Below are 26,722 nucleotides of genomic sequence, written 5' to 3'. Positions count from 1 at the left end.
GCTAATTTTTTTAATTACTGAAGATTGACAATGGCACTGTAGCAAAGTGACCCATATCAGTCTCAGAGGGGAAGACTGAAGATAATAGATTGTTGATGATCTTTGATTGCAGAAGAATACCTGCCTTTCATTTATCCCCCAAACTGTTCTTGGATACTCGCTGTTTTAAGCCCAATTCAGTGTGATTAGAGGAGGCAGGAGGGGAAGGAGGAAGAGAAAAGCACTAGTTGAGGAACACGGGGTTCTGGTCTACCCCTCTCTCTCTAACTTTCATTACTTATTCCTCATTTATTGTTTTTATTAAATAAAATACAGTATAGTATAGTGTTCAAGAGCACAGGCTCTAGAATTAAACTACCTGGGTTACATTGGTGAATAAAACCGATACAAATCTGGTTCAATCATCTTTTTTCTTCATTATCTCACTGTTTTAGAATAACTTTAAAACACCACTTTAAGTGAAGCTGACTCACATTTGTGCATGTGCACATGTATGTCTTGTGTGCATAAAGCAGAAACAGAAGAGAGGAAAGAAATTATTTGTAAAAGAATTCTATTAGGGAAATTCATAGCAGATAACTAAAGATTGGTAAGAGATGGTGAAAAATTTATTCAGGCAAATTATCTTTTCACTCATATTGAGGAAATGCATGTTTCTAAAGTACCAGGAACAAGTATTATGATCTAACATTATCTCTCATTTTCAAACATTTGCAAAGCATGTTCTTGTTGTGCTCTAGGGTTGAGTCAGGAGTTGCAGCCATTTAAAAGCCCTCTGTCAAGGAGAAAATGTGATTAGACCAACTGCTCGCATTGACACTTAAAAATTAACCGCAAATCTGTTTGGGACAGGGAAGGCATTCCCTAAACACTCGCTGGTTGGGAATGTTGGCTTTCAAATCATTACTTTGTATCCCTTAAAGGTACATTTTAACTGTTTTAATATGTGAGGAACAGGCCTGCCAAATTGTGCTTATGGCTTTTTAACACAAGCAATTTACAAATGCAACGAAGCAGATAATAGGACACATGATACCAAATTTGAAAATCTGTGTTGATGACACCGCTGCTATAGAAACATTTTTGGAAGCAGCCCTGTATCCTGTTGCTTAGATAAGAAAAATGTTGTTTATCATTTCACAGGTGGCCTCTTCCACCCAATGGTGAGTTTAGGGTCATGTCATTGAGCACAAATCAATCCCTCTCATGATAACAATACTCCAGTTAAAATCATCTACCATGTATGCATTCAACAAAATAAACAGTAAAAACGCACTCAATACTAAAATATCTGCTCAAGTAACAGTGAAAACTAAATGCTTTCTTTTTAAAATGTAGACTTCCAAAATAAAAAGAAGTATAGGTTTGTAATTTAATTTGTAAATATTTATATATTTGTAAAGAATGCAAAAGGGCATTTAATACTGATTCTGGTTATAAATACAATGATACATTTTTCATTAAGAAAAGGTTCCTGGAACAATTTAAAAAACAACAGAACTGGAATTTCTAAAAATTCTTACTTTTTAATTGGGAGATATGATTTTACTGGGCTAAAACAATGTTTCCAAGCTGTGATCTGATAGGTTCACTTATTTCCAAAGTAGATTAACAGCACAATGTAATTTCCAGTTATACTCATTGCCAATTGCCAGTTTCCTCTTGCAATGAATATTGTGGTCACACCACCAAGCTCCCAAATTACAACAACAGGATGCCTAGTGAGGTACAGATGATTATTATAAAAAAGACAAGAGATAAGTGTTGAGGAGGCGTGGAGAAAAAGGGAATTCTTGTACACTGTTAGTAGGAATGTAAATTAGTATAGCCATTGTGAACGATAGCATGGAAGTCACTCAAAAAATTAAAAATAGAATTATCATACGATCCAGCAATCCCACATCTGGGTATTTACCCAAAAGATTTGAACTCAGTATGTTGAAGAGATATCTGTACTCCCATGTTCATTGCAGCATTATTCACAATAGCCAAGATTTGGAATCAATTTAAGTATCGATCAATAGTTGAATGGATTAAAAAATTATAGTGTATGTGTGCTTGTGTGTGTGTGTGTGTGTATGTATACATACATACACATATACACACAAAATGGAATATTTTCAAGCCTTAAAAAAGAAGAAAATCCTGCCAAGTGTGACAGCATGCATGAACCTAGAGGACATTATGCTAAGTGAAATAAACAAGACATAGAAGAAAAGTATTGCATGATCTCCTTTATATGTGAAATCTAAAATACTCCAACTCATAGAAGCAGAGAGTAGAACGGTAGGTGCCAGGATCTGGGGGTGTGGGAGAAATTAGGAGATAATGGATAAAGAGTAAGACCTTTCAGTTATAAGATGAATAAGTTCTAGAGATCTGATTTACAGCATTAACTGTAGTTAATAATGTATTTTATTCTTGAAATTTGCTAAGAGAATATATCTTAACTGTTCTTTCCAAACTAACACTCACTTACAAACAAAAGTAACTATGTCAGGTGATACATATGTTAGCCTGACTGTGGAGATCATTACACAAGATATACTAAAATACCAGGTCATATACCTTAAATATATACTTTTTAAAATGTGTCAATCATAGCTCATAAAGCTAAAAAGTTAAATTAAATTAAAAATGTATATTTATGTATTTATTTATTAGTAAGAGAAACTGTTCACTGCTTCTTTTTATGGACAGAATGAAAAAGTCATCTTGGAATTATCTTTGTTCTTCAAAAGGTCACTTGAGTGACTTCTCTTAGTTATGAAAATATGCTTTCTTCCTTCCTCATGTTTATTGGGATAGAGGAAGACTAATTTGCTTTAAGAGAAGGAAGAAATAAGACCTCAAACTTTTCTCCCTGAGATTTTAATTTAGGATAGATCAGATTGACTCTGAACTAGGTTTGCTGGACAAAAAGGATGAAAATACCCTCAAAGGGAACTTACCATAGAGGAAGAGACTGGGCTGGGGTCCTAGGCTTAAAAGCAGGGCCTAAGAGTAAGGGCTGGTTCTGATCAAGCAAGAAGCCAGTTTGGATGCAGCCATTCTGACCCTTGTCATGCTTTGGGGACCAATGTTTGAATACTGCTGAAAGACTTAAAAAGCAGGGAAGCCACTACAGTAGTGGGAAGATTAAGATGAGCAATGGACTATGAAATGTACTAAATGGCACAACCAAAATGTCAGATCTCCAGAACAATACAAAGTCTCTACACCTAGAAACTGGAAATCAGATTACTCCCTCCTTGGTGTTTTGGGAAAGTTTAGTCAGGAAAGAGTGTGATGTGCTAGATTTCCTTAATAAATGAAAAAATAGATATGACTGTATTATTGCCCCCAAACAATAAACATATAGTTTAATATCAAAAATGATAAGGTAAATTTTGACTACTTTATTATTAACTATTTTGTTTATTCTCTACCTTATTCTATGAAGGATTAAGGCTGAATATGAAAATTTAGCCTTATGTAATTATGTAAACTTCTTTCTTTCTCTACTTGGTATTTTCAGTTCCACTGTCTCCAGTCTCCAGTCAAGCCATGATGCCATTCCTTTAATCCTTTGTACTGATCTATAAATTACCTGCATGTCAAGGCTCTTTACTGCTGTGCTTTGGCTTGGTTCATTTCTCTATTAAAGAAGCAGTCACAAGCCTGACTGTATTCAAGGGGAAAGGATTGCAGATCCTACTTCTCAATGGGAAAAATGACAAAGAATTTGCAGCCATGTATTAAGGCTACCACAGTCCACCCTCTAGCCAGTTTTTTTTTTCTTTTTTTTTAAATATTCCTTCCAAATGTAAATAAACTTATCTTCTCTCAAGATCCCCAGAAGCTTCATCCAATTACCTCATCAGGCTCTGGCTTAAGGTCTAGATCTCATCACCTAAGTCAGGTCCAAGTGTGGACAAGGCTCAGCAGGGTTAGCTACTTTCCTAAGGATGACTTTTTTAGCTAGATCATTGAATTCATTAGGTACATTTCCTGCATCCCTCATTACCACAGCAACAGTGATGCCAGACTTTTCACCACTGCATAGCGAGGTGCCCTGCCCCCCTGCTTCCAATCACATCTTTCTCATTTTCTTTCAAACTCACCGACAGCCTCCTCAAAACCCACTGGGTTTCTGAACACCAACTGGTCTCAAAACCAATGCCTGTATTGTAGGTTTTGTTAAGCCAGGATCCCACTTCCAGGTACCAAATTTTGTTCTGCTTATCTATTGTTGCACTCCCAAACTCACTGGCTTAATATAACAAATTTTTATTTTGCTCATGATTTGGGGCGTCAGGAATTTGGGGAAAGGCTTAATTCTCTCTTGGGATCTCTCATACAGTCAGGTGTTGACTGGGGCTTCAGAAAACCCAACTGGGCTGATAGCGGACACTAATTATGCCTGGGAGCCCAGCTAAGCCTGTTGGCCAGGACTCCTCTACGTAGCTGCTACACATAGCTTGAGTTTCTTACAGCATGGTGACAGAGTTCTGATCTTGTTTGCATTAACTTTCTTGTTAACTTCTTACTTTCTCAGCTACTAGAGATAATTACCCCTGGGAAAGGTTAAAAAAAGCAAAACCAAAACAAACTTTGGATCCTAATTTCAAGCACTTCCTAAGTAAATACAGTAATGAACTAAATCACCCAAACAGTAATCAATTTAAAAAGAAACAAATTAAAATTATTTATTTACTTATTTATTTTTGAGACAAAGTCTGGCTCTATCACCCAGGCTGGAGTGCAGTGGCATAATCTTGGCTCACTGCAACATCTGCCTCCCAGGCTCAAGCCATCCTCCCACCTCAGCCTCCCGAGTAGCTGAGACTACAGGAGCACACCACGACACCTGGCTAATTTTTGTATTTCTTGTAGGGACAGGATTTCGCCACATTGCCCAGGCTGGTCCCAAACTCATGAGCTCAAGCTATCAGCCAGCCTTGGACTCCATAAATGCTGGGGTTACAGGCATGAGCCACTGCCACCACGCCTGGCCATAAAAATTTATTGAATGTTAAATTGTGCTATTATTGTATACTTAATGAAAGCAATAAGTATAGGAAAGAATAATTTGCATAATAAATATTCCTATTTTTTTCTAATTAGTACAATAATTGAATAGTAACCATCACCAAAGTAGGACAAAGAAGGGCTATTACCATAAAGGTTAGTTTGCTCTTTCAAGATTTGATTACTTCTACCCAGACTCCACTTCATCCACTTGAACAAAGGTTCTGTTGTTCATCAATCAAATGTTAAGTGTCTCTGTTGCATTGAAATATTACCCTAGCTGGCCATATTCCACATAAAGGGCAAAGAACAGTTTCTCTCAGCAGATTTTGTAAAAAACAAAAAAACGAAACAAAAACAACAACAACAACAAAAAATGTCTCTTCCACAGAAACACTGCTTTATGAAAAGATCATGGATGAAAGATAAGTCTACGAAGGCACTAATCTAATATAGTTGGCAAAAGACACCAAAATAACTGTAACACATCAGTGAAACTGACTTAGCATCATATTTGCTCAAATGAGGGTATATATTCTTTCATCATAAAAAGTCCTTAACACTTCTAGTAACCTCTGCCATAGTTTCCCCTCATGCTTCTTTTAGTCCAACATTAGATATAATCAAAGAATTAAGTTTATCTTGAAGCGAAGCCAGTAAGGCTATATATAGTTTGGGGATGAAAAAGTATACATATTTTGTAAAGTTTGTGAGTCACTAATTTTAATCAGTGGCACTGGGATTAATCTGGAGACATCACTGAATTAATTTACTATTCAACATAGTTTTTTATTGAGTAACATTTATCTGCCAATTTCCTTATGTGAATTAAGACATTTACAAACTGAATTTGGAGTTCTGGGAAAAAAAGGCAAATTTCTTATCTTGCTCCAGAGAAAATAATGGCATACACTCCTCTGTTTTGTCTACAGGAGAGTGGCAGTGGGTTTTCCCACTCTATATAAGGACACAAAGCATTTTTCTTTGGACTACGTTAGACTGGCTTTGAGATACAGAGGAGAGACTTATTTGATGAAGGAATAAGGCCTCCTAGTGAAAAGATTCTGGTCACAGGATGAGATCTTTGTGAAGTTCCTGTGTGCAGTCAAACTTTAATAGACCAAATTATGGGTTGCCATGGAAATAATATTGTAAATTATATTGAAAAGAAATTTATTAAAATTCAGAACAACTCGGTTATACAATGGTAGCAAACAAACTACTACCCAGAACTGTTATGCAGCATTACTGGTACAGTTAGGTATTATTTCATTTACTCCTCACAACAGCCCTGAAAGGCAGGTAATGTTTCCACACTTTCCAGGTAAGAAAACTGAAGTTAAGTAACCCAAGACCATCAAAAAATGCTGAAACTCTAGATGTGCCTGATTCCAAATCTTTCACTTATGTAACAAATTTCAATTCTATGATGAAAAGTAAAAACAAACAAAAAATTACATAGATAAGAAAGATGTGTCCCAAAGTGAGAGAAACCAAAATTCTATATTTTAAGAAAATTTATTTTATTATAATATTTACTCTAGAGATTACATATTGTACTACAACTTCATTAATGTTTAGAAGTTAAAACACTTTAAGAAATAATGAAAGAATGTTCCGAAGGTCTTAGAAGAATATATTTAGCTTTGTGATTTATGCTCCTTTATTTTTCTCTCCCTCCCTATTTTCCTGTCTTAATTTTTTGAATTCTCCAATTCTGTGTAGCTTTTGCATGGCAATATTGAGATTATCTTTTGGAAATGACTTTCAGTTGGTGTTCTCAAAGTATTTCTCTTATTGGAAGATAAAACTAAAGAGCAGGGAAAAATGCTTTTCATTGTTCTCCAGTTAGGATGTAACTTTCTTTCTGCTAATACATTCTATCCACATTGACTCCATGCCATTAATTATTGGTACTAGCTAATATCTGACTTTCACAACTTTCACCCTAATAATAACAACATACTAAAGTTTCCTAAGTCAGAATTTAAGGGACAGAACCTATGTCTCTGGGGAAAAAAAAGTTTGATCCATTCATATACAATTGTGAAACCTTCTTACAGAAAATATTCACACTAGTTCCTTTGGTAGTTGTTTAAAAAAAATCCAAATAGGCCAGGCACAGTAGCTCATGCCTGTAATCCCAGCACTTTAGGAGGCCGAGGCAGGCAGATCGTGAGGTCAGGAGATCAAGACCATCCTGGCCAACATAACAAAACCCTGTCTCTACTAAAAAAAAAAAAAAATACAAAAATTAGCGGGGCATGGTAGTGCATGCCTGTAATCCCAGCTACTCAGGAGGCTGAGACAGGAGAATCACTTGAACCAGGGAGTTGGAGGTTGCAGTGAGCCAAGATCGCGCCGCTGCACTCCAGCCTTGGGACACAGTGAGACTCTGTCTCAAAAAAAAAAAAAAAAAAAATTTCAAATAAAGAATCTCCATACTTCCCTTATTTTCACTTTCATAGAAAAATCTTTAACCTAACAATAAATAACGGGGTATCTCTTTGCTAGCCATCACTTGGGCAAAGAGACTAGAACTTTTTGTATGTCAGTGAATTATCTGGTGAAATTCTTAATAATTGTTCCTTTTAATTTGCTTATAAAAAGAAAAGTGTATATATTTAGTATTACCTAAAATGATCTAGGCCCTAGTTCTTATTAGCAAACAGCAACATGAACATAATTAGTTGTTTATTAGAATTTCAAAAGTAACAATGATTAAAAAGAAACCATAAACTTTTCTCTTTCTGCTTTATAATTGTATTTACTTAAGTAATTTGGGCTTGCCTTTGACTAAACTGTTTTATGTTCATTTTTTATTGTCTGCTACCCAATAAATCCTGGCGAGGCACATTTCCTCCAGGAAAGACAACAATCAATAATAGGAAGGCTTTTGGAAGACAGTAATTAATTTTTTGTATGTGACACTGACTTAGTTATTCCATTAGCAAGTGTTAAATATTTTCTATACTTGTATTTACTCACCCACAAGTCCTAAAACAATGTAGCCAATAATACACAGTAGGAAGATCATACAGCACAGAACATCTGTACAACTCCTAAAGACAAAAAAAGAAATAAATAATTAAAAGAGGTCCCAAATGATTTCCTGTTTACTTCACAAAATGAAGGAAGAGAGAAAAAGATAGTAATAGTGATATGCTATTTCACAACTGCATATTTTATTCAACAATTTTGAAAGGTAGATCAGATGTATTTCTGCAAAGACAACAGCAGCCGTGGAGGGGTCATAGTTCCATGATTAATGAATATCCCTCAGAACTCTTAGTATTTGTTCTCTCTTATTGATTTGTAAAATATTTTTAAAGATTAGAGTATGCCAACATCAGAGAGCCATTTTTTATTTGAAACTGTAATATAAGCTATTTGATTTTATGATTTTCCTCTTCATGCCTCCTTCACACATGGTATAAAATAACCATTTCCCACCCTCCTCTTCTTCATTTTCTTCCTACATACACATTATAGGGGTACTATTATTAGATAAAGGATTGACTACATTAACTTTCTAGGGGAATTGAGTTATAACAACGTATATAAAGCATTAAAAATAAAATGCCTCAAAAGTATAAGTTTTCTAGCTATTTCTGTAAGCTACACATTGCAAATGTAGGTTTAGAGGAAATCTGACTCACAGTCAGTGATTTGCTAAAGGTCAGAAGCCCAGCCAGGATCCAGCAGGGATACTCAAGGTTTTCAACTAAAGTATTTTCTATTCCCAATATTACATCTTGTTCAGCTTATAAGTGGTTTGGAAGGTCAAAGGTATGGCTCAAAAGTGAGCAGCAATACTGTCATTCTTTATTTGAAACTTAATGAGGACTCCATTAGTAAAGAAAAAGATCAGCTCACCTGACAGAATTAAAAGTTGCACATGAGAATTTTCATAGTAAAAGTTCTTGATCTTGAGGGCATACAGATATGCCCTAATCTTTTAGCACAGGCAGATTGAAGTTACGCACTTATTTTTTGAAGTGGTAAGTAACGAATAATAATTGCACAGTAACAAACACACATTGATAAAGCCTGTTATACTTGTATTACTTTCAGAAACATAACCTTGAGAGATTCCTATCTTTAGGCTATTAGGGGTAGTAAAGTGAGTTCACTTACTTAAGGTACATGAAAGAGGTTGTTAAAGAAGGGGGCAAATATCTAGATCTCCAATGCCAAACCTTTTTCACTTATGTGTTATGTTAATATGATTGTAATTTTCTGCAAGGTTTTAAAATCGCTACATCTAAAATCAATTACACACATTCCTATAATTCTTTACCTTGGAATAGGAAATGGATCTTTCATATTGAAAGTTAATTGTGGGCAAACCAGAAACAAACTGTCATTTGTTTAAATCTAGTTTCAACCCAGGAATTTTTAATTTCATTTGAATTTAAGAATTATGAGAATAACAATAACAAGAGAAGAAAGCAGGTGCTCTAGGTTTTTTTTTTTTTTTTTTTTTTTTTTTTTTTTGGTTAACAACATTGTAAGCAAAAACGCACTTGGATGTGAGCAGGGTATCTGTTTCACCTGCATTCTTACATATCCTACTTAATATCAGATTCTCAATCTGTCAGAGCAGTTGTTACACACCTCAACACCGAATAGAAAATGCATGCAGGTAAGAAACTCAAAGAGAAAAAACTAGAGCATAGATGTGCTTTAATTAGAAATCTTGCATTTGTCAAAGCCGTGGTGTGTAATCGTAACTACCAGGAAGCTGGAGAGAGGGATATAATCAGAAGCACCAGCCAGGGTGGCCTGCCATCCCATCCTTATATATCTATAATGTTACATGTTTGTGTCATTTCTAATAATACATACTATAACGCATACAGTGGTCTCCCTTATTCGCAAAGGAGACATTCTAAGACCCCTAGTGAATGCCTGAACTGTGGATGGCCCCAAACTCTATATTTTATTTTTTCCTATACATACAGACCTATGAAAAAGTTTACTTTATAAATTAAGCACAATGAAGAAATTAACAAAAACTAATAATAAAATAGAATAATTATGACAATATGCCGCAACACTACTACTGTGCTTTGGAGCCATTATAAAGTAAAATCAGGGTTACTTGAACACGAGCTCTGCGATACTGGGACAGTTGATCTGACAAGCAAGATGGCTAGCAAGTGGCAAAAGGACAGGCAGGGTAGGTGGCCTGGATAGCATGGATACACTGGACAAAGAGATGATTCACATGCTGGGTGGGACAGAGTTTGATGGCATGAGATTTTATCCTGCTATTCAGAACAGTGGGCAATTTAAGACATAAATTATTTATTTCTATAATTTTCTATTTCATATTTTCTGTGCATCACAGATGGCCACAGGTGACCTCAGATAAGTGAAACCTCAGAAAGCAAAACTTCAAATAAGGGAGAACAATTGTATTCATAATGACTTTATGTTACATACTATTATAAGGTTATGTATTTATAATGCTACATAGTCAATACAACTAGAGGTAAACATCTAGAAAGATCAATGAAAGGAACTTAACAGTTTCAAAGAACAGAGCACAAGGACAGAAGCAGAAGCAGATCCCAAATGGAAGGTTTTTGTTTGTTTGTTTGTTTTTGGAGCCGGAGTCTCGCTCTGTCACCCAGGCTGGAGCGCAGTGGCGCGATCTCAGCTCACTGCAACCTCCGACTCCCTGGTTCAAGCAATTCTCCTGCCTCGGCCTCCCAAGCAACTGGAACTGCAGGCATATGCCACCATGCCCGGCTAATTTTTGTATTTTTAGTAGAGACGAAGTTTCACCATATTGGCCAGGCTGGTTTCGAACTCCCGACCTCGTGATCCACCCACCTTGGCCTCCCAAAGTGCTGGGATTACGGGCCTGAGCTACCGCGCCTGGCCGAAGTTTTTTAAAAAGTAAAACCCACACTCTTTCACTACTTGCACTAATGAATGAGCATCAGTTGGTGTTTTGGTTCTATATAGGGTTTTACACTATAATTTATTTTTTATTCTTTGGTGCCAAGGAAACACTAAGCATCAGGAACTACCCTGTCCCCACCCAACTATTTCCCCAGCAGTCTCTCACCACAATAGGACAGCATTTCTCAATAATTCACACCTTAAGGTGTTTGGAGATTCTATTCTGGGGCCAGGGAAAATAATATATTAAAGTCTGCTGGGAGCGGAGAGGGATAGCATTAGGAGATATACCTAATGTAAATGATGAGTTAATGGGTGCAGCACACCAATGTGGCGCATGTATACATATGTAACAAACCTGCAGGTTGTGCACATGTACCCTAGAACTTAAAGTATAATAATTAAAAAAAAATTTCAGAAGATCTAATTACATAGTAATTCCTTTATTCCTTAAACAAAACAAATTTGTATGGAATGCTTACTATGTGCATATAAATAAAGGATATAAATATCAAAAAAAAAAGTCTGCTTTGTTTTTCTGGTACACTGCTTTAGAGAAATGGCAGACCATACCCTATGGCCAGACTGGTTAATTTTGTCTTACTTAACCACAGAAGGTTGTTGAACAAAAACCGAGAATTCAAATCTCCCCAGTAGTAGACATTAGTATTTCTAAATTTGTTTCTGTAGCAACTTGATTCACTTTATTGTTTTAGAAAAATTTTTAAATAGGTGTGTGTGTGTGTGTGTGTGTGTGTGTGTGTGTGTGTGTGTACTTTCAGGTAATTATAATTACATGCTATTTTTTCCATTAATTTATCTGCTTCTCTCCCTTTCCTCAGATATATTCTCTCTAAAAAAATAATTAGTGCTTAGAAAGTTACTGGAAAATTGAATGTGAACAAATCAAAATATAGCTTGGGCACCATTTTGTGAGTCAAAGAAAGTAGCAGAAACTCAATTCAAATGTTTAGAAGTTGTAGTGGCTTATCATTGTTTCTTTCTTTTGATTTCAGAGCATCTGTCACAATCCTAAATGTTCTATAGGAAATGAGTTCTTTTTTAAGAAAAAATAAGGTTTTAATTGGGATAGTTCTCAAAACTCTCTAGACAGCTATTGAGATAACTGGGTGATCTAAGCTCATGGCTGAAAATTATTCTGAATCATATTCTAGCTAGAGGCTTGTCATAACTGGACCTTTTCCTTAGGTGGATTCATTTTTACTTTCACAGCAAGCACTATGAACCGTTGTACTAAGCTAAAAATGGGTTGCATCCCACTGGGTCCCAGAAAGAAGACAGAAAGAATAGTTATAGAGAAAGTTGCCCAACCCTCTCCCTCACCCTCCCTCCAAATCAAAGTCCTGCTTTTTCAAAACAAGCTGCTCACACCCCCATTTATCAAAGAACCACTCAAAACTTTACAGATTGTGTTTCTCCAGCATAAAAGTGTCTTCAAAAGTTAAACTACAGAACTACTATTGCTACCTTATATCTATTTTCCAAATTAAAAGAATAAGAATAGGATTCCAATTACATGTACATGTGCAGACTTCCCTTTCCTCCTACCTCTAATCCACAAATACCGTATGCCTACAGTCACCCAGACTTAAAGTGTTGGGAGTTTCCTTTGACTTGCCCTTTTTGTTAGCTTATCTTTTATATTCAATTGACAAGTTCTCTTGACTCCTTTTCTCTGCTGTGTCTTTCATCCACCCCTTTCTTTCTATTTGTGTTGCCTGGACTCAGTCCAGGGTTTTTAATCCTCTCTTCAGACTATTGCCGTGGTCTCTTAATTGGGCTTTTGCAAGTAGTTTCTGCCTGATCCAATTCGGTCTGCACATCACTGATATTACTGATACGTGATGAGTCAGTTTACTGTTTAAAAAATTGCAGGACCTCTCCATTACCTATTTAATAATTTCCAAATATCTTCACTTTGTGTTTAAGAACCTACAAGCTCAATCCTAATTCAAGCCCCAGGCTACCTTTCTAGCTGTATCTCCCATTATTCCTTCTCAATGTGTTTTAACCAATTTGGACTTTTTCACACAATGATACAGAGCCCTTGGGCACACTCAGAGCTCTCTGCTCATACCACCTCTAGACTGCCCCTCCTGGGATAACCATATGTCCCAATTTGCATGGAATAGCCAGGGTTTACACCTCTTTCCCTAGAATAACCGTTAACAATGTTTCCATTTACTCTCAAAAAAGCTCCAGTGTGGATCGCCACATTCTATACTAAAATCCTATCCCTCAAGTCAGCTGAAATGTCACCTCCTTCTTGAAGTTTTCAACTAGAAGAGCTCTCTCTAATCCCCGTAGGCCTGGGGAACTTTTGTTTGTATCTTTAAGGCAACTATATTTAATCTATTATAGCCTAGACCAAGGGCAGCAAACTACAGTCTATGGGCCAAATCTGGTTCGCTGTCTGTTTTTGTACAGCCTGCAAGCTAAGAATAGTTTTTACATTTCTAAACAATTTTTTAAAAATCAAAGGAATAATATTTTGTAGCCTAGAAAAGTTATATAAAATTCAAACTTGCATTCCTAGGTAAAGATTTTTGGAAAACAGCAATACTAATATATGTATATTGTCTAAGGCTACTTTCTTTCGCTACAATGGCTTAGTAGTTGCATTAGATACCATCTGGCCTGCAAAACCTAAAGCATTTACCACCTGGACATTTATAGAAAAACTTTACTGACCTCCGACCTACACCATAAAGTCCTCTATTGCAGCATTTAGCAGAGTCTTGCATGCTACACACATACAACAATCTATGTCCCGTGAATTATTAGTGAGATGCACCCTTCACTGACAGTCTAATGTATCATAAAATCCAAGGGCCTGGTAAAAATCAAATTGCTGTGTTTCAAATTTCAGATCTTTTCTATTTTTTGTAGTGAATATGTTGCTTAGAGATTCAAATTTTTGGTCAAGCTTAAACATGCCATCTGGACATTGCTGTCTCCAGTAAAATAAATCACTAAAAAACAAATGCAAACAAAAAAAACCCAATTAGATTTAATTTAGAGGTAATAAGAGAGTTTTGTTTGATAAGTGCATATTTTGGTTCCACACTAGTTCTTATCCTCCAACAACTGTCATTTTGCTTCCTTTTCAGGGACAGCTTTCTACTGTCATCCAGAAACTGATTCATTTACTGGTTTCCTTTCTTTGTGGCAGATGAAATTCCAATGATATCAACCATCCTGATAGGTCATTAATATCAAGCATTAGAGTGAGAACAGAAGTCCTAAAAGTCATTATTCTCTGACAGATCATCCATTTGTGCCTAATGAATCAGTTTAGGGACTGTCCACTGCCTGTGATTCCAGTCGGATGCTCACCTCTCATTTGAAAGTTGTTGGTGTCACCTGGGTATATCTGTCTACAACATGGCTGCATTTATAACCCAAAGTCTAGAAGCATAGCTCCTCTGTGGTTCTGTTGGCACCTGAATGATGCCATTCAGTCATCTGTTACTGCTCTGATTCTTACCACAAAAGTCTGTCCCAGGAAGCAGAATGAATGCTTCACTTCCCACAGGCTTTATTAGAGGATAATGCACTTTGGGGCCATTTTTCAAGCTTCACTGAGATACGTTTGGCAAACTACAGACCGTGCTGTGAATTAGATCATCTGAGTTGCTACTAGTTAGTCAGTGTCAGCTGGACTCTATTTTGAACTATTTAGGAGTAGAGATCTATGTAAGTTAAAAATATTTTCCCTTTTTTCCCCTACTTCTCACAAATAATAGAGAATCTGGTGATTTTTAAGAGGGACATCCTCTAAGAGCTTGTGTTTGAAGTCATTAATTGTATCCACCCCCTTGGTTCCAGTTTCTCTTCTTCCCACATACATTGTCTGACAGTTCTTTGTTGTTCTGTTCCCCAATCCACAGCTTTAAGTTATGCCGCACACCATTCTTTGTGTATGTGAGAGCTGAGGTTTTATTAGAAGACAAGTTACACTGGCTGTTTCTATAAGAGGTTAAAGATTATCTTGAAGAATTTCGCTCTGTTACTGAAATCAGAAACCTCACAGAAAGACACAAATGAGCTTTTAATTACATGAACCTGTATTTTCAGGTGTTTGATATTAATAAAAGTTTTTTAAGCATCCTAAAAAATTTTAAAGATGACTTTAAATTTACATTTACCTTTGAAGATAATCCTGGTATCCAATCATTGAGAAAGAAGTGTTGGTTTTGTAGGATTATTATTTTTAACACATTTTAAACAGTTGTTTAAAAACAAAATGTACCAAATGACTCAATACCCTATGAAAAAACAGTATAATATTGATAATATCTTTCAAATGTATTAGATTATGTAAGATAACATTTCAGTATTGTAGCTGCTTTAGTTAGTTCTTCTGAGTAATTAGATCTTAAAAGCGTCTCTATCTTCTGACTAGTCTTCTATTCTAAACTGCTTGCATTTGGGTTTCCGTTGCCTTGAGAGAATAGCTTTAACTGGTTGTGATTTATATTTTCATCTGTAAAGAGAAAAGAAACCCGATTTTTTAATTTTTTTTACAAAGAGGAGTTTAAGTGATGCCTGTATAAAAGTGTCTTTTGTTTGAAAGGGGTCAAGTAAGACACAATTGGTTTTATGATGTTATTCATCATGTGTGTAAAACTTGTATAATATTCAGTAATCTGTCAGTAGGTGGAAACCACTCTGCAAATGCTAATAAAGTGAAAGCGAGATCACAGTTACTGTTTATATTACAGCTGGCGCATTGTAGACCAAAGGCACTACACAGCAGGGTGCAAAGAGACCTAGCTCTAGATATTTGGGACATTAGTCCAAAGTCATCAACAAAGGTTGAAGGGAATTCATATCTGTTTGGAACACTTTTCAATCTTTTTGGAATAAGTTAGAATCTATATAGACACAGAGTAGTGCTCAAAAATGTTTGTTAAAACAATGAATGAACTTCTGGAAATTCCTATTCAGCTATTAAAATACAAAAATGCATGTCTCCTAATAATCATAGGATAATCTTTTTTAGTAATTAAAAGCATACACATCAAAGTGAGGAGATTACTATTTGTCACCTCAAATTTTAATAAGTAAATAAAAAATATTGCCTGATGATGATAGGGGACTTAGAAAATTGCAAGCCCTTTGACCCAGTAATTTTCTTTTTAGTAATTTACACAATGGGCATAATTATAGATGTAGTAAAAATTTATTTATAAAGATTTAAAACACTGCACTGTTTATAATAAAGTTGAAAACAACTTTTAGAACAATAATTATATGAAAAAATGTTTTAGGCTGGCACAGCGGCTCATGCCTATAATTCCAACACTTTGGGAAGCTAAGTGGGGAGGATTACTTAAAGCTAGAAGTCTGAAACCAGCCTGGGCAACACAGTGAGACCTGGTCTCCACAAAACATTTTAAAAATCAGCTGGGTGTGGTAGCACGTGCCTATAATCTCAGCTTCTTGGGAACTTGAGCTCACGAGTTCACTGTTGGAGTGAGCTATGAATGTGCCACTGTGCTCCACCTTAGGAAACAGAGCGAGACCCTTGCCTGTAAAAAAGTATTTTTTAAATAATTTTAAAAATAATAAAAAGGAAAACAAGATTTATCTATTATAAGCATATTTTACTTATTGGTTTTGGCAATTGTTTCAGTTCTCAGAGAAAAACAGTAAATACAACATGCCATATTTGACATAAATAACAGCAAACATTATACAAGTATGCTATTGGCAAACTTTAGTATGAATGGGAGGTTTGCACAGATTTTGGAAAGAAAATTAACAAATTTGTGAAATAGTATAATAAGGAATAGTTATTGCCCTGGGTTGTCCATAGCAAAGAAGCATAGGTATTCGGTACATACCTATTAAATGGATCAATGAAAATATTATCTGAACATTAGACAATATTTTGTAGACATTTAAAAAAACACATAAAATACTGTATCTCTCCTGTTTTCAAAGTGTTCAGCAAAATGGGAAACTCCAACTATTGTAATGGAAATTCTAATCATTTGGTTAGAGCCCAAAGTAGTACAAAAATTCTTTTTTTGTGAATATTTGCCAACTTATTTTATCTACAGGCTGGTTATACTATAACATAGCATTACTAGTAACAATAGGGTCATTATTATTAGCAAAAATAAAAGACAAACTTTGTAGAGGTTTTAAGATAAAACTAAATATTCCCTAAATGTTTATTGATTTGAAATTATTAAACATAATTTCCATGTAATACAGTTTAAATTTGTAGCTAGGTGATGTATCTGTTAAGAATTTGCTTGGCTGAAAATGCCAGGAAACTTAAGCCAGAAATGTGGTTTACATTTCAAGGAATTTATTTGTTAAACACAACAAGAAGTGCTGCAGTTGGCAGTCCTAAGCTGGGGTGGTGCATCACCCAGGGATGCCATTATGGACTCGACTCATTTCATCCTTCCACCCCTCTCATTCTTAGCTTGTAGACATTTGTCTTCATGCTTATGCCTCATGTCACAAGTTGACTGCTGCACTCAAGACACCTGAATCTCTTCAAAGAGTCTTTGTTTTTTTTTATTTAGGGAAGAAAGTCCCTCCTGGCAGTCTTTCTCTTTAGCTCTTTGGTTATTCCTGTGTCTCATGACCATCCCTACCTGGAAGGTGCTTTAAAAAAGTGTTTGGCTTTTCACCTTCTCTACTAGAGGACACAAGAGAAAAGATGATTTGGAATGGACGTTGAGTGAGACAAATTACAGAATATATCACAGCTACTAGTGAGATTTATTTTAAACAATTATAAAAAATAAGATTTTCCCATTCTAATAATTTCAGGTCAACCCAAATGGATTGTGCAAATGATATGGGCTTTTTGTAACTATTATTAAATACTAAATAGAAATATAAAACTGAATATTGTATATTTTCACAGAATTCAAGTAAGTTAAACTGAGATTCGTTTCCCAGCAAAGCATGTTCTAGAGCTGATATCAATAACAGCAAAATAGCAAGTTGTTAGATTTTTAACTCTGAATAATTTTATATTTATTCAATTGTTTATATAATTCTTAACATTCATATTCAGTGAAATGGAATTTGAAATTTAAATTTAGCCATAGTAAATATATACATTTACAGTTGTCATTACATTGAGTATTAAAATATAAATTTTTAAAGTTAATATATATGCATATATATTTAACTCATTAGACATCAAATGTATCCCAAACTGTACTAGTCTCTTTCATTTTAACATAAGATATTCAAAATAGCATCTTTTCTTTTTTTTTTTTTTTTTTTTGAGATGGAGTCTCGCTGTGTCACCCAAGCTGGAGTGCAGTGGCATGATCTCAGCTCACTGCAACCTCTGCTTCCCAGGCTCAAGCAATTCTCCTGCCTCAGCCTCCCGAGTAGCTGGGATTACAGGCACCCACCACCACGCCTAGCTAATTTTTGTATTTTTAGTAGAGACGGGGTTTCACCATGTTGGCCATGCTGGTCTCGAACTCCTGACTTCAGGTGATCTGCCCGCCTTGGCCTCCCAAAGTGCTGGGATTACAGGCGTGAGCCACCACACCCAGCCCTCAAAATGGCATCTTAATGTTGGGAATGAGTCATTAGGCAATCTATACTTAATTTTGTCCAGAGTGGTCTCAGTTCTGTTACAACGAAGCACTACAATTCAACTTACGTAACAGGTACCAGCTCCTACTAATATCCTCTTTTCTGCCATTCTGAAATATGGCCTTCAAAGACTCTAATTTCATGATTAATGAGGTACCTATTTTGTGCCGGATATTGTGGCAGATGCTATGAAACCATTGGTGAACTACACAGATAAGATGCTTTCTCTCACGGAGTTCCCAGTTTAGTGTGGGGAACAGATAATAAATAAGTAACCATCAATCAATAAAATGATGACAGATTGTGTAACTGCTAGGGAAAAAACACATGATTCTATGATGGAAAATATTAAGGAGGGCTTACGTATAGAGGGTTCATAAGGAAGGGCTCTCTGAAGTGGCTGTAGGACTTGTATTTCAGGCAGAAGAAACAGCAAGTGCAAAGGCCCTGAAGGCAGGTGAGACCAGGGTATGTCCTGGGAGCTGACAGATAGCCAGTGATATGGTTTGGCTGTGTTCCCAACCCAAACCTCATCTTGAATTGCAGCTCCCACCATTCCCACATGTTGTTGAGGGGGGCTAGTGGGAGATAGTTGAATCATAGGGGCAGTTTCCCCCATACTGTTCTCATGGTAATGAATAAGTCTCACGAGATCTGATGGTTTTATAAGGGGAAACCCCTTTCACTTGGCTCTCATTCTGTCTCTTCCCTGCCATCATGCAAGATGTGACTTGCTCCTCCTTGCCTTCCACCACGATTGTGAGGCCTCCCCAGCCATGTGGAACGGAGTCAATTAAATCTCTTTCCTTCATAATTACCCAGTCTCAGGTATGTCTTTATTAATAGCATGAGAACAGTCTAATACAGCCAGTGTGGATACAACAGGGGAGAAAGGGAGAGAGCAGCTGCTATAGTTTGAATGTGTCCCCCAAAGTTCATGTGTTGGAAACTTAATCCCCAGTGCAACAATTCTGGGAGGTGAGATCTTTGAGAGGTGATTAGTTTCTGCCCTCATGAATGGAGTCTCAGGAGTGAGTTCTATATCTGGGGTGGGGATGGGGGGTTTTATAAAAGCGAGTTTGGTTCTTTCCTGTTCTTATTCTGTGGCACATGTGATGTCTTCTGTCATGTTTTGATGTAGCCCCTCGATCCTGGACTTCCCACGCTCCAGAACTATGTGCCAAACAAATTTCTATTCTATTATATATTCATATATAATAACATATATAATCTACTCATTATTATATATATAGGAGCACAAAACATGCTAGGGCAGCAGCACAACAGGTGGTTGGTACAATTAAATGACTGAATAGCCCTCAGTGTGGAGGAGCGTGGACTTTTATGTCAGGGGAGTTCACTCACAACATTTCATATGTTAAAGGACCTGACAGTTTGTGACTCACCTTGAAATACACTATCTCACTTGGATGATTACGAGTTGTAAAGTTGATATGAGAGCTGTTATTAATATATCACTTTACAGATTAAGTCACTCCTGACTACAATTTCAGTTCATTTTCTATTGGAAGTTCTTGAATAGGGGGAGTAATATAACAAAAGTTCTATTTCAGTTAGATTTATCTTGCACCAGGATGCAGAATGAATTGGGATGAAGTGTGTGGTGAATGCGGTGTGGCAGCAACACAGAAGAGAATGAAACCAGGGCCAGTTCTGCTTCATCTTCATCATCAGCCTCCCACACATGTCTGTTTTCCTGGGTACCAGAAATACTGTGAAAATAAATGTCAGAGCATGGGAGAGTTTTCAACTCCAAAAAGATGCCTCATGGGTTGAAATGGATATGAATGGATTTCTCTCTAACGGTTTTTAACACAGAAGGAAGAAAGGATGGTTATGGATCATTTCAGCACCAGATACTATATTTGTCTCTCCGACAGTTTTCAAAGTAAACTGTTTCACTTTTTTTTATTACATCAACTTGATAAAAGCATATTTTCTCTAAGCTCTTGGAGATCAAAGATCATATTTTTCAGTTTTCTGCTGTGAATGTAGTTAGCTGGCATCTGTCTTTTCGGTAATGGACATAAGGGGTTGCTGCTGTATTGTTGGCTTTAGTCCCTGAGGATCAAAAAAGAGCTGGCCTTGACTGCTCCTGGATGTGGACTGTCCATTATGAACAATATACATGACAACTTACTGAACTGTGTTGTTTCTAGATCTTGTCAACTGTATTTAAGGGAGCAAAGACAGAGTAAAAGCAAGGAGGGAAAGAGGAAAAAAGTGACATCTAGAAGCAAGACAAAACCAAGATAGAAATATGCTGAAGAGGGATTTAAAAAAGAAAGAAAATGAGAGGAAGCAGTAGGGCTCCTGATGAAAATCCGAAGTTATTAAAGATTGAGAAAGAAAAAGGCAAAAGAGAATAAATCAGAAAAACAAGATCAAGAAAAATGCAGAAAACTATTTGTGGTTATATGGAAAGGAAAATAAAAGTTGTACAATGAAGGAAGCTTACTAACATCTGTTTGACTCTGGAGAAAATATAAAAGCAGATACACATCCTAGTGTAAAAGTAGTAGCTTATGTGCATGAGAAAGCAGATAATAAGGTGAATGATGATATTAATTTCCCTTAAATGTATTTAATTTCTCTATTTTTACTTTATAGTTTAAATAATCCTAACAGTCAGATACACTAGAGAAAAGTTTAAAGACGTTGGTCTTTATTGTTCTCCTCCTTTAAACACTTACAGTTTATTCCTTTCTAATATAACAACTGTTTGTCAGCTACCAAAAAGCCACTTAACAGACTCATGCATCTCTTTGTCTTTCCCTTTACTAGACTGAGAGAATTTACCTCAACTCAATGTCTGTGCAGCCTGGTCCCAGTACGGTAACAGAACGATCTGTAATCCAATGCTATTTTACATGGACAATAAAAAACACGCCAGCATCATCTTTCACATTTTGATGTAAAAAGCATGTGAAATCTATGTTTTATTATTAAAAGCTCCAAGACTTGCAGACTTTCACATTTGCTTCATCTTTCAGTTACTGGATAAATGTGCCAAAGTGTGTGGAGAAGCAGTCTATCTTTAGACTTTCATTGATGCTGGGGTTGCAGTAGTGGCAATAACAATAGGTGAGATACAACTTAAAGACTTAAGAAGGCCATAGTGAAATATGCCCAGCACATAGCGAATTTCAATTTTCCTTAAGTAATCCAAGTATTTAGAATGGTAACTGGGACTCCTAGGCTCTATTCTCAGGAGGTCAACATCAAATAACTCTGAACCATCCCTGATTCTTGATCATCACTTCTATTGAGTTCAATGGCTTTTCAGAATTTAGATCTATCAAATTTGATTTTAAATTTGGGCAGCAAATTAATATGATTGCTTTGTTTTAGTTAGTGTTCACTAAGAGTTTTCCTAGAAGAATAAAGTATTAATTTTAAGTAGTTGAACTGCAGATTTTAGTCATTCTGTCTCATCATGCTGCAAAGAGAAAGGAAGAATATACTAGAATACAGTCTCTTATCTGGGCTTGAGCCTTAAGGTAAAGATTTGCCTTGAGAATCACAATCTGGGAATTTAGATTCTATCTACAACTAACACCTGGCAAGTCTCTTAACTCCGCATTTACCAGCACAAAGCAATTGTTTCTATCCACAACAGAGTTGCAGGATTATTTATGCAGTATCTGTAAAGCACGTAGAACTCCTCCTAGAAAAAGTTGAGTTAGGAGTGTATGCCCATGTATGTGTGTTTTAAAAAGCAGAAAGGGAAACAGAAAACTGAAACTTTGACTTAGATTGGATTATAAATTATTACCATCATTACTTATACATCTATATACAAAAGCTTAAAAATAAAAAGCTTTAGGGCACAAATGAGTTTGCACCAGTCTATAAAGTCTTTGGTTTTCTAACATCTAAGGTCTAAATTATCCGGATAATATTTAATATTGGTTAATTTTACTAGGCAGAACACCACAATATATGGTATACTTTTAGTATGCCCCCAAACATGAATTTCCCAGGAAATCGTAATTATTAGCACTCCATCCTTGTAATCGTCCCCTGTCTGGTCTTCTAGAAAAACCCTCCACATGCATCGTCTTCCATCTCTTCTGCTCCTCCTCAATCTTCCTCATGGACTGTTCTTTCTCTACCTGTGTCTTAATGTTTGCCTAAACCTCAGGGCTTTCTCATGATCTTCTAATTCTATCTGTTAATCTAAAGTAATCTCATCTATACCATAGTTTCCAAGACTTCAGCCATGATAATAGCCCTAACCTTTCTCCTGAGTGCCAGCTTATTTTTAAATTCAAATGTCCCAAATTGAATTTACTACTTCTCTGTGAGGTCCCAAATTTTCTCTCTTCTCCTTAACTATTTCTGCCCACCACTCACTCTTTCATCCAAGCTAAAAATTCTGCCATTCTTGACTCTTCTCTCTTATCCTCCACATTTAGTTGTCTGACAAGCCCTGCTGATTCTCCATCCTACAATGTTTTGTTTCATTCCCTCCAATCTCAGTGCTACTTTGTAGGTTGAAGCCTCATCATCTCTTGTATCTGGAGTGATAGCACAGCCTCCAAACAGCGTCTTGCCCCTTTTGACCCCTAATCCACATTTTATACAATACATAACTTGACATATAAATCCACTGGTCAAAACATCTTGAGACTTTCAATTGCTTACAAAATAAAATCCAGACTTCTTAGTCTGGCCCTTGCTAAGCTGCTCAAAATTACTTTTTATCTTCTGTCCACTCTCACATACAACCTTTGCATTCCCAAAATCTTAGTGGCTTTTTATCTTGATGAACCATATACAATTTGATGTATTTTACCTGTTTTTGACATTTAAAAATGGCAATTTCATATGGCTCAACTAATAATGGCTATCTGCTTTGAAAGCTCTCTCACCCTTAAAACTTGTTAAAACACCATCAACACCCAGCTTAAATGTTACCATCTCTGGGAAGCAATCATTTGCCACACTAGGTTAAAGAGAAGTTCCCTCTTTGATGCTCCCTTACCTCTGGCATAGCACTGTGTTCTAATTATTTGTACCTACTTGTCTCTATCATTTGAATATGGGAAACTTCAGGGTAGAACCTGGGACTTAATTAACTCTATATCTTTACTTCTATAATCAGTAGTTAATAAATATTTGTTAGATAAATGAATAGACTTCTTTGGAATTTGTTATACAAAGGAGCTGATAAAATTTTTGGTTAAAAGTAGAAGGAGGGTTAGTATTCTGATTTAATATATTTTACAATGCTTCTTTTCTCTTTTTATATCACCTTCTCCCTTTGCTTCTTACTGGATAATGTATTTGTTCTTACCAGATGGATTTAATATGGCTATGAAAGAAATGCGTATTCACTACCAGGACACATGGCCACCTAAGTCTTGATGTGCATATATAACCCACATGAATGCAAATGTGTAAGGTTGAGCCAGCAAAATCTCAGAAGGCAGCAAGCAAGATTAGGCAGCAACCAAAGGGCAAATCATTTCTAGGCAATATCATATTGTTTCTGATAACATTCAAACCAAAATTGTTTTCAAAAGAAAAATCCCAAGAACAACAGAAATTGGAAGAGATGAAGTTTGTAGAAAAATAGGCCTTCCAAGTTAGCACTTAGGATATTGCATATTTTAAAAGTATGATTTTAAACCAAGAGACTACGTATGCTCCAATCTTTCAATCGTCTCTGATACCACGAAAATGCTACTTAACATGGACTGATCTTGGTGCAGACAAGAGGCGCAAGATCACAGCAGGTCAGTGAAAGATGCAGCATCTGGGCCACAGCAGGCCTTAGACTTAAGAAGGACTTAAACCAGGACCGAGACTCTGCCTCAGCCAGTTTCCCCACACGAGTGAGAAGGGAATAGGAATTTTTAATGCCAGAGACAGTGTTCTGATTCCTACATATTACTGGTTGCTGGGATAGATAAAAATTAGTTAGAAAATTAAATGTAGCAAATTCCTTAGTTGGGTTCAGTCGCTTATTCTCAATGTTTTTGTGGTTTCATGAAATCCCTTTCACACACAATTAAAGACACGTTCTTAAGGAAGATAAACTATTTAAAAGCACTATCCTGGTGGGCAGAGTGAACATCCTAGATGTCTTAATCAACTCAGGCTGCTATAACAAAATATCATAGGCTGGGTGGTTTAAATAACAGCCATTTATTTCTGACAGTTCCGGGGGCTGTGCAGTCTGAGATCAGTGTGCCCACACGGTCAGGTTCTGGTGAGGGGCCTCTTTCTGATTTACAGCTGCCTCCTTCGTGCTCCATCCTCACATCACAGAGAAAGAGCACTAGCTCTCTGGTTTCTTCTTATAAGGGCACTAATCCCATCAGTAGGACCCACCTTTATGGCCTTCTCTAAACCTAAGTACCTCCAAAGGCCCCACCTCCAAATACCATCACATTGGGGATTAAGGCTCCAACATACAAATTCTGGGGGACACAAACCTTCAGTCCATAACACCAGGTAAGTAGCATTTCTCCTAGTGTAGTCAGAATAGAACCTACTCTCATTTGGGTGTGCCATCCCTCTTGCATACAGTAAAACCTCTTTTAAAAGATATAGTTGAAGTTGGTCATTTAAATCTGCTATATAGGGCTGAGCTCAGTGGCTCATGCCTATAATTCCAACAACTTGGGAGGCCGAGGTGGGAGGATCACTTGAGGACACAGTTTCAAAATCAGCCTGGGCAACACAGTGAGACCTTCATCTCTACACAAATAAAAACATTAGTCACACATGGTGGTGCACACCTGTAGTCCTAGCTACTTGGGAGGCTGAGGTGGGAGGATTGTTTGAGTTGAAGAGTTTGAGGCTACAGTGACTGATGATTGTGCCACTGCACTTCAGCCTGGGCAAAATCCCATCTCTTAAAAGAAAGAAAGAAAGAAATCTGCTGTATAGATGTATAGATAAAAGTGAAATATTAAGTATTTGACTTTTGTTAGTATATTTTTAATTTTAAGCCAGATGATCTGCTTTATTTTATGCAAAAGCACAGATCAGTAAGTCAGATAAAAATGCAGTTCTATGACATGTATATATGGGTTTCACATAGGAACTTGAGGATTCATGTCCTCGAATCTCAGGATAAACAAAATCTCAGAAGAGGCAAAAGAATGACACATAAGCCAGGTTAACTCACATTGTCCTCTGGCTTTCAATGTAGAAGCATTACCCTTGGATAGCTCTTGAATATTCTACTCTAAGCTTCATTTTTGGCCAGCACAACTCTTTGTGGCTGCCTTGTTCCATGGTCTCTTTGGTACTCTTGGCAGCTGTCTTCTATGGAGAACTGAGCACCAGAATAAAATGAAGGGCAAAGCCCTGCTTCCTGTCCTTCAACACCAGTATTTAAAGTTAATCTAGCATTCTTCATTTCAAATACACAGTTCAAATATCACTCCCAACCCTCCCTGCCAACGCACATCTCCCCAGCTCGTACTTTCAAGGCATTTCTGGATCTGCAAATATGTAAATCTTCAGAGATATGTGCTTAGTTCTCCAAAGCACATCAAGACTATTAAACAATAAGGCCCCAATAAAAATCTAGCTATGCTGACATTTAGATGACAAGCTGGTAAACAGTGCTTTATGTTGATTCTTATTTAGCTCCATATGATTCTGTAAAGACTTTTGTGTGCTTTGCGATACATTAATATTTGTACAAAAGAAAAGTGCAATCTTTCCTTCCTTTCCCTACCCCCAATCCCTGGGCAAAAACATTCTCTCTGAATATATGACTAGCATACAGGAAATAGCATTTGTTGTAGACGCCATATCAACTCAGATGGTAGAAAAACTTATAAACATAATCCCAGGATAATAGGTTGAATTTTGTTATAAAGCTTTTGCAGTTTGATTTTATTTGCAGCAGGGACCTCAATATAATAGATAGCTCTCAATCTATTTATTCCCAGAAATGATACTGAAAGGTGAATAATTCTTAACTTTATTAAAATGTTTTTATTATAGATATATTTATATCATTATCAGTTGTTCTAAAGACAGTGAAAGAAAAAGATCTTAAGTCCAAGACCCAAGTTCTGCCTTTTTTTCTCCTGAACTAGATTCTGTAAACCCCACAAGAGGCAAGTCTATGACCGCATTTCTGCCTTTCTACTATCATCATTCTGGTGAGAACAGACAAAAATATGTGTGTTTAACTATAATGAAG

At 36.4% G+C, this 26,722-nt stretch overlaps 1 protein-coding gene across 1 annotated transcript in view; it reads right to left on the bottom strand.

Moving 5' to 3' along the window:
• The window catches only part of SLC44A5 (solute carrier family 44 member 5), a 136,231-nt gene that overhangs the window by 90,518 nt on the left and 18,991 nt on the right, over positions 1 to 26,722 (bottom strand). Inside the window, exon 2 of the mRNA XM_030825178.1 lies at positions 7,999 to 8,072. Within this exon, the coding sequence (XP_030681038.1) occupies positions 7,999 to 8,047 (49 nt within the window). The 5' untranslated portion in view covers positions 8,048 to 8,072. The remainder of the gene's footprint in view (positions 1 to 7,998; positions 8,073 to 26,722) is intronic.

Source organism: Nomascus leucogenys, chromosome 12, assembly GCF_006542625.1.
Source record: "Nomascus leucogenys isolate Asia chromosome 12, Asia_NLE_v1, whole genome shotgun sequence".
In the NCBI taxonomy this organism is placed as follows: Eukaryota; Metazoa; Chordata; class Mammalia; order Primates; family Hylobatidae; genus Nomascus; species Nomascus leucogenys.
Note: the sequence above shows the minus strand (reverse complement) of the source record. Positions and strands in the feature narration are given on the sequence as shown.